The following is a 15,432-nucleotide window of genomic DNA, read 5'->3' as shown; positions in this document are numbered from 1 at the left end:
TGCCTTTACCCTTGCACTTGCCACCTGTTGACCTTACCTTACTGTTATTTATATCCCCATGCACTGCACTATCCTCTCCCCTTCGCCCCGCACTTCTCCTCCTTCCCCTTCCCATGCACTTGCGCGATCTGAATGACACTTCACCTAGTAGGATCGTTGTTTGCCTTCAATATCGAGCCAATGGCAGCACTGGTCAGGAAGATACATGGACAGAGAGGAATAAGAATAAATGTCTCTCCCCAGATAATTTCTTTGTACAAGGATGATACTCTCCTGTGTGCGTGACCCTGAACTCAACCTTGCCCCAATAATGAAGGAAATCCATATATTTTCCTGTTACTCAGGATACAAAATAAATGAATGATGCTAAATCAGAATGGCTTTCCATTACGCTGTCCACTATTCAGCCACAGGATTCAAGTGGTTGTCAGTGCACTTTAGGTATTTGGGTATCATGGTGTTGGTAATCCAAAACACATGTATAAAGACAATTATGACTCCTACTTGCAACAATTGACTACTAAGCTACTGCTGTGGGCAATGCTCCCAATTTCTTTGTATGGTCAGATAGCCCTATAAAAGATGGTTGTTCTCCCAAAGTTACTTCTTTGGCAATGTTCTCCTGTGGCCAGGGCGAGCATTCTTTAATAAACTAAAATCCTTAGCCTCCACGTTTGTCTGGAGTCCCGGGGTGGCGATAATTAGCTGGCAAAAACTGTCTGAACCATATGAATATGGAGGCTTAGCAGCACCTGATATTCAAATTATATTATCTGACATCACAGGCCTAATTTGCAAGATGCTGGTACAGTAGCAGGGACACAGCTGTACATATACCCTTGGAGAAATACGGGGCGTCCCCGACGGAGATTAGTTCGGTTATATTTAGTGAAAGGTACAATGACTCTTGCACTTTAGACTCCTTAAGTACAACTGTTGACGCTTGGACAAGAGTAAAACAAAAAGTGTCTAAACTTAAAGACACTCCCGTCCCCTGCACACCTTACAAGCTGAAATAAATCAGTCAAATTTCATAACATTTGCACTTTTATATATAGAAAGAATTGTCAATTTAGAACATAGGTAACAAAATATCTTCATAAAAGTACAGAAAAAAGGTATCAACTGACTTCCAATATGGCCAGCATGAAAAACAAATCAAACCAGACAAAAAATAAGCTCCCAATTTTGAACTGCAGCTTCAAGCTCTACGCGTTTCGGGGACTATCCCCTTCTTCAGGAGCAAAAATATCTGCAAGTATAGATATATGTATACAATTAGAGGACATCTCACATATCATTAAAAGTTTGGACAAACTAAACACATTAAATAAAGAGAATACATTAAATAATTATGTACACATAAATCCAACCACAATTCTACATAACATACACAAGTGGTTGTATATTCACACACATTCATCTTTGGTGTCTTTTTTATTTTTTTTTATTTACTCACTCAGTACCTGTGTGCTTAGTTAGCTTTACCTGTGTATTTGGCAGGTTGCAGGGAACTTTGTGCATTCTTTTAGTATTCAGTGCCGGCGGGTCACGTGACTTTATCATGTGACTACCAGGAAACAGTATAAAATGAGCCAGGAAGTGTGTTGTGGGTTGGGATCTGTTACGTGTGAATTGGAGAGGAGCCGTTGAATCTGAGGTGAAGAGGTGCGCTTCTGGAAGTAAGTTTAAGCTGTGTGGATGTGTTTATATTTATTTATGTTTGTATTGGAAAGGTGGTGTTAGTTTGTAAATGGTATATTTTGTGTTTGTTTTTTAGTTGCATTATACATTTCTATAATCAGCAGGATGCTTTACATTGAATGCGGAGTACTGGAAGTCCTGAATTTGGATTGGATTGGATTGGCTATTGATTTGCCTTAGGTAAATAATATATGTTGGAAGAGTGCACAATTTAAATTTGGGGTTTTCTTTGAGGTTTTGGGCTTTTTAACTTTCTGTGTTAAGTTGATGTGTTGGCACAAAGATGAGGTGGTGGCACAAGGTTGTGGATTTTGGTGATCGTTGAGCTGCACAGATTAGTTGCCAATGAGTAATAGGTGTTTTTTGAACTAGTTGTTTAGTCATTAAGGTTTGGTGATTTAACTATGTGTAATTGGAGCTGATAGATATGCTTTGGTATTCCAGAGTTCGGCAATCACATTTCACTTGTTGAGGACGGCAGGAGTATTCGCAGGGATCCTGGTTCTGTGTACGTCGTGCACAGACAGATGCACAGACAGAGACTCTATTTTCTTTGACAACATTCCCACTGTGAGGTACATACGTATAAGTGTTTTAGGTTTTAATGCATTTTGAGATTTACATTTGGAGCCATACCAGTTGTACCACTGTGAATATACAACCACTTGTGTATGTTATGTAGAATTTTGGTGTGTTTGGATTTATGTGTACATAATTATTTAATGTATTCTCTTTATTTAATGTGTTTAGTTTGTCCAAACTTTTAATGATATGTGAGATGTCCTCTAATTGTATATATATCTATACTTGCAGATATTTTTGCTCCTGAAGAAGGGGATAGTCCCCGAAACGCGTAGAGCTTGAAGCTGCAGTTCAAAATTGGGAGCTTATTTTTTTGTCTGGTTTGATTTGTTTTTCATGCTGGCCATATTGGAAGTCAGTTGATACCTTTTTTCTGTACTTTTATGAAGATATTTTGTTACTTATGTTATAAATTGACAATTCTTTCTATATATAAAAGTGCAAATGTTATGAAATTTGACTGATTTATTTCAACTTGTAAGGTGTGCAGGGGCGAGAGTGTCTTTAAGTTTAGACACTTTTTGTTTTATGTTTAACACATGCTCCAGTGTCAGGGCGTGTATTCCTCCCCAGCACCCAGAATTGTAATAAAATTTCTCTAAATAGTTATTTAGTTTTTGAGTAATTAGGTGTGCTCTGATAGATACTTCTTTTTGTAGCTTGGACAAGAGTATTCAGGAAGATTGGGTTAGTGGTTCCCTACACTCAGGAGACTCTGATGTGGGGCTATACAGGCATTCACCCCCACATTTGATGAGATGCTACAGCGATCATGGGATTCCCTCAGGGCAAATGAAAATCGACATGTACCCAGAGGGGCGATTTGTAACCAGAAATAATTTATTGATACTCTAGGGAGAGGCCAATTGACAGTGTTTCAATATCACTGAGTGCGAGCCGCCTTCCACAAGAGATGGCCATCATTCCCCGTACAGCCAGAGACACACAGCTGCATCAATGCCTTGGTATCAAATGATGGCACAAGATGTGGAGTGTCAAGGCTATATAAACTGATACAATCACATCTTCCCTGCATAACACTATTAAGGAAGTATGGTAAAAACAAGTGGTACTTACAATAGGGGACGAAAAATATTGCCAATTGACCAATTCAATATCCCGGAACGCCGGGCTACGACTGATAAGGTTCTAAACCAATTGTACTACACCCCCGCCAGAATGGCCAAGTTCACTCGAGATTGTAAGTGCAGGAGCCCACAAGCGGATGCCTTTCACATATATTGATCGTCACATATATCCAGTCTTCACCCGCTCAACTCAAATACTTGTTTGGTGATATCGGGAAACCCGCAGAGACACAAGAAAATTGTTCAATGTATGTCGCTTGTGCAGTTGCGAAAAAGTGTATATTAAAGTGTTGGAATTCTAAGAACGCACGAAGCTTTGTGCTGTGCAAATTAACCTGTGTCAATGAATGTGAAGAGAAGTTAGTTCTGTCTGCATCTTCGACATGCCGCCCTAAAGACATTTGGGCTCCATTCAATCTACTTGTGAGAGTCATTTTGGTTCCATTAGACTATTTGTGTTTTAGTTATTTTTTACTGTGTACATTGTTTAGCTTACCCCTTCAATGGGAGTTCTTTTCACACTTCATAATAAAACTGATCATGCACCCCACCCCTGTCCGAACACCACGCACCCACATTTTCCCACACCCTGCCTGGCACCCTACCCTAGCCATTCCCTGCCCCTCACCACCCACCTACACTAATCCGTTGCTTATTGCATTCCCTACCCAATCACATCATACTCCCTGCAACTACCCACCCACTCAAACCTACTCAGTGCCCCTCACCGCACAACCCCACCCCCTTTCCCCCCACTCCCTTCCCACCACATCCCACTCCATGCACCCACCCTACCACACTCCCTGTACAATGCCCAACCCTGACCAACTCTTTGCACCCTATCCTATGTCTGCCTACTTCCAAGTACCCAAGCCTGCCTATCACCACTTACACCACACCTGCATATCCCCCAAACCGGTCTATCCCCAGCCCATACATGCCAACCACACCCACTCTAGCTCCACCGACCTACCTTGCCTCCAAGGCCCATTTATCATAGCTCCACCCACCAAAGGCTACTCCTGCCTACCACCGTACACCACTCCTACACACCAGCCCAGCTTACTCCCACCCACTGCAAATCCTCCACCCAAGCTGACCCCTATAAATCAACATGATTACTTATAAAACCCCTACATACACCGAATAAACTTTCAAACATGTCTGCAAACATCAATTTATAGACACACAATATTGGCGATTGACACTGTAAAAAGACTTACATACGTTGCAGTGAACATACATCTTTTACCCATGTCTATTACTACTTTTAAATGTCTACAAACACTAACTTGCAGACACGTTTGCAATTACTGGTTGTGTAGGGACCAAGTACATACTTTATTCGAGCTTGCAAAAAACAAGCGCAAATGCTTGGATTTAAATGATGGTGGACTGACAAATATAACGTGATACCAAGAATGTTATTGTTCATACAAACGTCAATGCCCAAATTAGTGATGGGCATCTTTTAAGACAGGTCTTGGTGACTAAGTGTCTTTGCTTTAATAAAACTATTTTCCATGGCCCGTTACTCAGGTCGGATTTAAGAGGAGTGGGTACGGCTGAGCGAGATATAGAGTTTGAGATATATCAATATAGGATGAGACAAAATTGTAAACATCCTCCTTGATAAAAATCCTTCCTATGCAACAGCACCAAGAGATTTTACTAGAGAAGCTGCTGCCGACACAATTCCCGTTCCCTACGGCATCCCCAAGGGATCCTGCATTTTGCCCACACTCCACAATATCTACACTAAACCCCTTTTTGACTATTTAGACCACCTTGGCATCCCATACACCAACTTTGACAATGACACCCAGATCCTTCTAGCTATCACAGGCAATTACACCAAAGATACCACCTAACTGAACCGTATCTACAGCATCTAGAACTGGATGGCCAACCACCACTCTGCCTCAATGATTTATAAAAACAAAACATGCTACTCTACGTCTGCTCCAAACATCGTCTGAAGAACCTTGATCCTGCATATTCTTCCTTCACCATAGATGGCAACTCCATCCCAGTCTCGAAACATGTCACAACCCTCGGTGTGCATCTGAACACGGAACTCAACATGCCCAAACATGTCAATGCCCTTGCATCCTCTACAGCTTACACAACAAAACATCAACCTCAGCAGACAATTCCTTTCCCTGGACAACTGCCTCACATTTGCAAGAGCCAACATAGGCAGTAAACTAGGCTATTGCAACGCACTTTGTATGGGCACCGCTGCTAAGAACCATTCAAACTACAAATGCTTCAGAACAACGAACTCTTCAAATGCCTGGGGACTGATGCACACTGACCACATCTCTCAAGCCAGACGTGAAGCCCATTGGCTTCCCATAAAAGCCTGCATGGATTTAAAATCCTGACCATCACTCACCGTTGTATCCACAACACTGAACACTGCACCGTCCTACTTCACACGCCACATCTCAAGAAAACCCACCACTTGCCCACTGATGATCTCCTCCACCCGCTCTTTGCTTAGCCCCAGATTCAAGACGAAGCGAGCAGAAGGCACCAGTTTCGCTGTCACCACGCCCACCCTGTGGAACTCTCTTCCCTGCCATCAAAGAAGGGTATTGTACGATCGGACCGAAAAAAGAAAAAAAAAGGTCTAACCGTACAATACGACTGAAAAATGCTACCACCAAAAGGTTCGAACACCAAAAGTTCGAACCTTTGGTGGTAGCATTGCAGGGAAGTCAAAAAATGTACTGCGGGGGTGTCCCCCGCAACACTCCGCTCACTATACTGTGTGGTATAGTGAGCGGGGTGTTGCAGACACCCCCGCGAAAAAGCAAAAGAAATATATTTTTTTAAAAAGGGGGGCTGCAGGGGTGTCCCCCGCAACACCCCGCTCACTATACTTTACAATATTGTGAGCGAGGATTGCAGGGATTACCCCTGCAGCCCCGTAGTATGCAAGTGTGTTCGCATGAGAAAGGTGCAAACTTTTGGTAGTTTGCACCTTTCTCAAACAAACTTTCTGGCCGCGGCAAAATCAGCCACGGTCGGATCACTTAGAATCTCAAAGAAGAACCGTCCGACCTATTCTTCAGGTAACGCCTAAAAACATGGCTGTTCACCAAATACGACTGTCTTTCTTCTTCTCTACAGTCTCCCTACTATCTCTGATGCCATCTACTTTCTTGGTACAAACAGCGCATTACGCTTGGGCACTCCACAAATTCAATATACACACACATTACATATACTACAATGTTTTATTCACATTTACACAGCTGTGTGTGTTCTCAAACAGGAAAAGGAACCGTGTTTGCACTATTTTGATCAATGTCTTATGTAAAAAATAAAAAAAAAAGGTGTTCGACATCGCACATGTAGTTGGCGACTTACAACTGAGCATTTAACCCACATAAACAATATTGACATATATATTGCCATTCAGCTCAAAAATATAGATATGACTTTTGGTCCATATCGCCCAGAAATAGGGGTGGGGTTAATGATTTCAAGGAGAAAATCTTTCACATCCCTTGAAAGAGAGGAGGCATCTAGGCAGCTTGCGTTCCACTGTATTTCACAGCAAACATATGGCTCTCTAACAAGAAGGCAATGCCAACTGTATTTGTTGCAATAAGTTGTTTATTGCTCTTAAGTTATAGGTTTAAATCAGAAAACACGTGTTGTTATCAGTTACTGGTGCAACACAGCAGCCCATTTTTTTATATCGGCTTTATCAAGAAGGGAACACGGTGCAGGAAGCAAAGAGAACACACAGACAAAGAGAGGCAACCAGATATGGTTTGTTCTAAAGTGTGGCTTAGAAGTTATTCTCTCATGGCTGCAGGAACGGACACTCCAAATACATGTACAGAGTACAATATCTTTCACTGCAGGACCATCAGAATTTACTGGTTTTGTATTCAATATTCTCCTTTCCGTTAACTCATAATACACCAAAGCTATTGTAAAATATGTAACCTGTGTTCTTGGAAATTACCTTGTGAAAAATGCAATATAAAATATATTTTAAAAAAATACCACTGCATAGTATTTTATGATAAAAAGGCAGAAAGTGCACAGTGTCTAGGTAGTAGAAACTTTTGCCATCAATGACAAGCATAGGTTCCGCATTTGAGCGTAGCTGGGAACTGTTAGCTTTTGAAGGTTTCAAATCACCCCCACTACCTCCCTTGTTATTTTGTCTTCACTGGGCGTCTGCAGATAAGGGAGAAAAGCAGCAAAGGACAACTCCCTATTTGTTCTATATGGGCTGGAAAGGGCCTAGAGCCCTTGCTCATGTCAGGACTTGGCTATGCTCGCACTTTGACCGACTCCTGCTTCAACATAATAGGGATCCTTTGACCCAATGTCTCCTTTCACTGCGCAGCAAATGCCACCTCCAAGAACATTCCTGTTTAGAGCCTGTTAACTTGTTATTTGATTACCTACAACCGCTTTCTAACCTAACTCGGATCTTACGCCTGCTCCTTCAGAGCCAACATGTTCCCCCCCCCCTTTCTGCTCATCAACCTACCCTCTCCACCCTTCCAACACTATGTTCACTTGCCCATTTCTTCTACCCTTCCATCATGCACTCTGACTTTGATCCATTTTTCCTTTAACTCACTCTTCTCCTCCCCTTCTCTCATAGCCTTCCTTCAGTTTAACTTCTATCAACCCCTCCCTAACCCACTGCACCTCAAACCAGATCCCATTCTCACAGGATCGCCAAGCTCATCCATCTCCCTCCCCAACCTCCTATCACTCTTTCACTTGGCCTCTGGAATGCACAATCCGTCCACAACAAGCCACCCTACATCACTGCCCACTTTCACTTTTCGCTATCGCAGAAACCGGGATCTTCCCCTCTTGACTCTCTTACACTAGCGACTCGCCACACAGTCTGCTACCTTCTCCCACTCTCCCCAATTTGTTGGTAAGAGTGGTGGAGTAGAGTTCCTTATCAATACGCAAGTCACCGCTGTCCCCTCTGCCATCACCTCTTCCTCTTTTGAATATGCCACTATTCAACAACTCCTTCCTTTTCTTGTCACTATTCCGGCTCGTTCGACCCTCTGATCCTCAACTCTTCCCTGACCTGGACCTCCTGCCAGAGTCATTTCCCATCGACATCACCATTGTCATGCTGGAGGACAAACCTTTCCAAGCCCTGCACAGACCCCCACTTTGAAACGTGTATTTCTCCACAACCAGCCTACCTGCTTTGCTAGGTACTCTCTTGATCTTTTCTCCTCCTCCAACCTCTCCATTGATCACACATCTTCTTATCGGTCCCCTGTTCACTTAAACATCTTGGTCCCTCCACCCTTTACTCCCTCTCCCCCCCTCTCCTCAAGGAGCAAGAGGAAATTCAAGCAGTACTCTTGCCTACCCCATTCAATCATGATTTGGAGGACCTCTCTGCGTTTGCTCTCCCATAGTCATACTTCCATGGACTGTGCTTTTATTGAATTTCACTATCCAATTACTACTCCCTTTGACTAACACGGTCCTACATGACTTTTCTCACTACTTTCCCTCTAAAATGTGTGACACACTCATAGCCCTTCTCTCTCGTCCACTCTCCCACTGTGAAGTACTTCTACTTTTCCCTGACTGACTACCAAATTAGCACTCGTCCTCAAATAGTGAAAGGCTTACTCTCAATCACCTGCCGTTATATTGGAGTTCTTGATCCTCTCTCCCCCACTGTAAACTTCCTTGCCGTCTTCAAATCTGCAGCAGTCCTACCCACTTTGAAGAAACCATCTGCTTACATAAATGCGTCTGCCAACTATATCGCCCTGGTTCTGTGCTTCTACATTATTCAAAGGTCCCTGAGTGAGTGGCCTTCAACCAGATCATGGAGTACCTTGCGTATATTAGCTTTTAAGATCCACTTCAAGCTGGACTTCCGAAAATAAACTCTCCACAGAGACTACACTCATGCATTTCTCCAACTTTGACTCCAGTGCTCTCCTCTCCAAACGCTTCCATATTCATATTTTTGGTCTGCACTGTCGCTTTCAACACAGTGAACCACACTCCCCTCTCTCCCTCCTAACTCTCACCTACTCATTTTGCAGGACTTTGGTTTCACAAATCTTTTCTCACTTGGAATTCCTCCACCTGAAGGTAGGTCCTTTAACATATCGTAGAACTTACAAACCTCTTATCCCACACATCTCCGGTTGTGTCCTCCAGGGATCCATTCTTGGACATCAGCTCTTCAGCCTATACACCTCCAACCTAGTAAAATGCAACTTGACATTAGGCTTTCACTAGCAACTCTTTGCCAACACCACTCAAATCTTTTTACAGATGCACCCTTAAATCAGCCACTGGAAGGCTCTATGCTGCCTTAAGCTTAGAAAACGGAGGTCATCTTTCTTCCTGCTTCCAACACTATCCCTACTCTTCTATCTCCTTCCTACCTGACCTTCTTGCTCCTGGAGCCTAAGGCTCACAACCTTAGGGCCCCTCTTTGGTAGCAACCCGACTGCAACAATTCATCACTACCAACACCTACCTCTGCTACTCATATTAACCTTCTCAACATTCTGAAAAATCTACAACCTCATGGTCAGCAAATATGATTACTTTGTGTGCCTACTCCTTGACCTTCCCTCTCTCTACTCGTCCCTCTCCCTAGACAATGCCTCATCTTCACTCACCGCACTTCCTACAACCTGCCCAGATTCTCAACCCACTTCTACCAACAGACAACATGCTGGTTGGATGTCCATGCTCAACAGCTCCCTTTTTAAGTTCCTTGTCAACAAAGCTACCCATATCCATGCTCCTTGGTCCCTGTTTGATTATCTCTGTCTACACACGATCTCCATTGTTCAACTTCCTCCTCTGCAGTCATCCTCAGTCTAATGTGCTCCCCCTCTCTGCCAACCCCCCCCCCCCGCCCTCCTCTCCTTCAACGCTGTGCCCATTGCAATCAAAGCCAGCCCAACTGTGGATATCTTCAAAGGTGGACTTAAACTTCACTTACTTGCTAAAGAGAGCTCCCCTGACTTCTCATCACTCTGCTTAATGTAGTTTTGTCTATTTGTACTGTGCATGTCTAGTTTGAAGCACTTTCCCCTTAGGTCAATGCACCTTAGTTAAGTCACCTGTTCGTACATTTTCCTTGGTCTATTTTGTTACTGGTCCATGTCCCCTTTCCACACGTCCTTATAAACTGGCACGTCACTTGTTCTCACCTGTATGCCATTGTACAGGCACCCTTCCAGGAAAGCCTCTGCAAATACGTTACTGCAAATCACTTCAGATCGAAACAATAAATACAAAAATGCCCAAAACACATTCAGTACTAGTCGTAACAACGAACTCCACGGTAGATAGACGCTTCCGCGGAATGTGTCAGGAGAAATTCTATTCAACTTCGAAACAGAGCAACCTTTCAAACTAGAAACAGCGTTTACATTTCGACGTGTTCAGCGGTTAACCTTCCCCTCACTGTAACTGGTACAAGGGGAGGGAAGGACGCATGTGTTCAAGTTGGATAGCGAGAGTATAACTGGATTGAGAATTAAAGGTTTACTTTCGTATTTAAAGCCGAATCATTGCAAGTTCATCAGACGGTATATACAATACAGAAACATTTAGCTCAGTGTTGGTGTCAAGGCTATTTCAGCCAATCTGTTGTCATGTGTCAGTTCCACACCGGACACTGCATACACTGCATATACTACACTCCACATCCAGATGTCCTGCGACTAACAGGGATGCGGAGTCATCGATAGGCAAACGTACGGGGCCCCGCAGAACCCTTCTGAGCATCCCAGAGCTGTAGCCCGGTAGAAGAATACAGTAGCAGCTGCAGCCACTTCAGGAGCACACATCTTCAACTGCGAAACAAACTGGGATGGAAATCTTTGATCTCGGGTTGAAGGTGGTGCAGCTGAAGGTGGCAGACGCCCCGATTTCCATAGCACTTAATATCGCCGGGTCCAACACCGTCAACTAGGACAGGCTGACAGCCCTACAACCTGCTCCCAGCAAAAATATAGCGTTGGCTGCCAGACTCCGATTCTTTCGCTGGGCCCTGGCCTATGCACTCTCCCGGCCCGGTTTATTACGCCCTGCGCCAGGTCACGTACCCTTAGGACGTGGTATCCCTCGGTGCCCCCGCCGGGGATGTCCACGCTCTGCGCGGCTCCCATAGCTCCCTCCCCCGGGCTGGGTTCAGTGCTGGGCTGCTCCTGGGCTCCGCTGTGGTACGTGGCACTGCTGCGAGCTAAGCAGGGGAGGGTATAACCGGACTGGGCAGGGCACTGCTCAATGGGCCGAAACAGCGACCCCTGCTGGGCACCTACTGCTCCAGTCCGGCTGGCTGCCGCTGCTGCTTACGTCTCTGTGGTCTTGTTAAGCAGAAAGTCTACAGACCATAGAGAAGCCGCAGCAGGAGAAACGGGCCGAAGGCGTATCTTCTAAGCAAACTGTAATACGGAAATGGCAAGTCATCCGGGACGTAAAGCCTGTTCAGTGCTGTTTGGTGTGTGCAAAAGAAACGTCCATGCCTGACTAGCAAAACAGAAACAATTTAGTTGGACAACTGACAGTAATCCGCATCAACAATTTAGTTGGACAACTGACAGTAATCCGCATCAAGTCCAACGTTTTTGGAAGGCAAAATACGCCTTAATATATGGTACAGCATATGAATTCTGCTTTACGAAAACGATAGCTACAATTGTTTGCGTAGAATATGACTATTTCTAATCATATTAACCCTGCTCATTTAAAATTTAATTTAATAGGTTGTCGTAATTATCATTTTCTGTTAATTGTTATTGCGGTGTGCTCTCTCTTTAATGATAAACGAGTCCCGTGCTGGTGTCACATGTCTGTGCACCAGGTGACCAAGTCAATAAAAGAGACTAGCACATACCTGCCTCTATTTGAAAATCAAAAACCCTGAGATGTATGCCCGCCCAGTCACAAAAGACTCCGCCCATTTGCACACGGCCCCGCCCACCTGCCAAATAGGTAAACTCGGTGGTTGTAGCCGTCATTAGAAACACGTTTACAGTTTGCACTTTACAGTGGAATACAATAAATGTGAATGTCCAAGGACATGCATAACCACCCAAATTGCATAGGACGAATGGCATTCACCTTCCATAAAAGCAACACACACACACAAAACCAAGAGAGGATATTTTCTTCAAATAGTGTTTTTGAAAACGTTAACATGTGTGCATGTTTTACACAAAGGTTTTTCCTGGGACTTGTAGTAACGAAATGGGACATTTCATCTTAGTTGGTTGTTATTTTTCATGAGGTTATATAGTGCAGTGGTGAGGTGTTCAGCCTTCAAACCTGATGGCTGTGCTGCAATCCCTGAGGTCGGCTAATTCAACAATTCAAGGAGGACCTTCAATGTTTCTCATTTTATCTGGGGTCAATCCTCTGTGGGTGCCGCATGTACCCTCGACATGAGCCCTGGCAAACTTGCCAAAAAGAACGGAAGCTGGAAAAACGCTGAATACCGCTTTCAATCTGGTATCATTAATGATGTGATGTCACGTGTCCCGAGAAACAGGATCACGTGACATACTACCGCCGGATGTCAGAAATAAAGGTATCACCGGAACTGGCGTCTCGACGCCAGTCCGGGTTTAAGCAACTACGAGAGCAGTCGTGTGAGTTATTGCTGCACCGCCCCCGCGCACTGCGATTCTAACAGGCCCTGCGCGCGGGCCTCATCTCGCTGCGGTCCTGCCTGCAGAGGCCTGCAGGCCTTACATCACACTGGCGACGAGGCGGAAAGTGGGTCGCGAGCCCCGATAACAACAGCGGTTTTCGCACCCACGGACCCGCGTTTTTCACGATCGCGGAGCCGGCAAGCTAACGACGCCGGCCCCGCCCACGATCAAGAACACCATCCGGCAGCGGCGAAAAGCGGCCCTAGCACCCCAGGGCCCCAACAGAGAGAGAAAAAAAAAAAAAAAATTTTTTTTTACATTCATACATTCTCTCACGCTTCAACAACAGCCCAGGGAGCAGCATCTTTAATCCTGGCAACTCCACCCAGCAGCAGATCACGACCCCACGACGTGGGAGAAGCAGGACACGCAGGCCTGCCGAACCAAAGCGCCGCACGTGCGACCACGTGCTGCAGGCCCACGCAGACCCAATCACCGCCACACAGCAAGCTACAACTCAACGCCGCAACGCCACATAACACAACATGTCCGACCCGACGTCCAGCCCATCGGAGTCCGGCGCTAGGTCCACGTCGAGGAGGAGCCTCACTGAGGAACGTACAGACCCCTCGCTAACCACGTTCATGCCACCCTTTGACCCGTTCACTAACGGAGCAGCCATTAGATGGGAAATATGGATACAACAATTCGAGATGCACCTCGACGCGAGAGACATCAATACGCCCAAAAAGATGCGCACTTTCCTCCTCCTCAACATAGGATCTGCCGCCCTGCGCCTATTCAATGCCACGCCAAACAGAGGCAGCGATGCCAACTACGCAGCAGCAAAAGCCGCCCTTTCCAACATGTTCAAACCGGACCTCAACCCCGACTACGAGCGGTTCCATTTCTGCATGGCGAGACAACGGGAAAAAGAAACAGTAGACAAGTTTCATGCTCGCCTCCGCGAAATGGCTGTGGGATGCGAATTTCCGGATGAAGAATTCGCCATTCGCCTCCAAATCATCAACGGCGTCTCCTCCGAGAAACTGAGGAGGGCAATACTATCAGAGAAGAACGTACGACTGTCACGCATCCTCGAGATGGCAAGACTCCGCGAGCAGACAGAGGAACAAGTAGCAGTCATGGAAGCAGCCATTCAGAGGCTTCCGATAGACAACACAGGACTGACGGAAGACGTAGCAGCAATCTCCCGACACCAAGGCACCCGCCCGAAACAGAACCCGAGAACGCAACCACCACAAAGGCGTGATCAATCGTGCAAGTGGTGCGGAGGCCCATGGCATAAAGGGGATTCCTGCCCAGCATGGGGATCAACATGCAAGAAATGCAACCGCCTGAATCACTACGCGGCAGTCTGCCTAAACCCACCGAACAAGAATGACCGTGACGCAGACCCGCGGCCATCACAAGATCCACGTAGGAGATTTGCACCCAAAGAGACCCGCCAAACAACGCGGAGAGGAAAAGCCAGGGCAGTCGACGAATCACAAAGATCCCAGACCACGAGTGATAGCGACGAAAGCGACAGTGACTCATCCCCCGAAAGGCAAGGCAAAGAAAGGAGAAAGAAAGGGAAAAGACATACCCACCGAGTACACCTAATATCAGCAGTAGACCCACGGAAATCACGACAAAAGAGGAGACCAACATGCACCATCCTCTCGGACGGAAGCCCACTGAAAGTTATCATCGACACCGGTGCCACAGTGAATGTCATGCCCGTGACAGCATTCAACAGTCTCAACCCCAGGCCAAAGCTACTCAAGAGGAAAGTCAGGCTATACGCCTACGGATCAAAGAAACCCCTGCCTGTGCGAGGATCATTCAAATCCGACTTTGCCCACAGTAACGCCAGCTGCCGAGCCCGAATATACGTGGTAGACGCCGGGTGTGAGACTCTCCTCAGCTGCAAGACAGCCGAAAAGTTAGAACTGATTCACTTCGCGTTCAGTACACAACACGATGAACTGCATGACCTGTTGGGGCGACACAAAAAGCTATTCCAAGGCATCGGACGCCTAAAAGGGAGAACAGTTAAGCTACACATAGACCCGACCATCGAACCCAAAGCAGTACGGCACAGGCGAATACCCTTCCACCTGAGAGAGGCCGTGGAGAAAGAACTACTCAAGCTCGAAGACGCAGGGATCATCGAAAAGACGTCTGGACCAACCCCGTGGGTTTCACCGATGGTAGTGGCCCAGAAGCCAAAACAACCAGGCGCAGTAAGGATATGTATCGACATGCGGCTCCCCAACATAGCCATCGGCCGTGAACGCCATGTCACTCCCACCATTGACGAACTTATTGTAGACCTCACGGGTGCGACGATCTTTAGCAAGCTCGACCTCCGGTCCGGCTATCATCAACTAAAACTATCGAAA

At 45.7% G+C, this 15,432-nt stretch overlaps 1 protein-coding gene across 2 annotated transcripts in view; it reads right to left on the bottom strand.

Moving 5' to 3' along the window:
* GORASP2 (golgi reassembly stacking protein 2) overlaps positions 1-11,860 on the bottom strand; it is a 547,667-nt gene extending 535,807 nt beyond the window's left edge. Inside the window, exon 1 of one of the 2 annotated variants that reach the window (XM_069616189.1) lies at positions 11,477-11,860. In XM_069616189.1, coding sequence (XP_069472290.1) covers positions 11,477-11,539 — 63 coding nt within the window. In that variant the 5' untranslated portion in view covers positions 11,540-11,860. The remainder of the gene's footprint in view (positions 1-11,476) is intronic. The other variant, XM_069616190.1, reaches the window with a different exon arrangement.
* Positions 11,861-15,432: the final 3,572 nt, after the last annotated feature.

The sequence above is a fragment of the Ambystoma mexicanum genome, chromosome 9 (assembly GCF_040938575.1).
Source record: "Ambystoma mexicanum isolate Mex_15411 chromosome 9, UKY_AmexF1_1, whole genome shotgun sequence".
In the NCBI taxonomy this organism is placed as follows: Eukaryota; Metazoa; Chordata; class Amphibia; order Caudata; family Ambystomatidae; genus Ambystoma; species Ambystoma mexicanum.
Note: the sequence above shows the minus strand (reverse complement) of the source record. Positions and strands in the feature narration are given on the sequence as shown.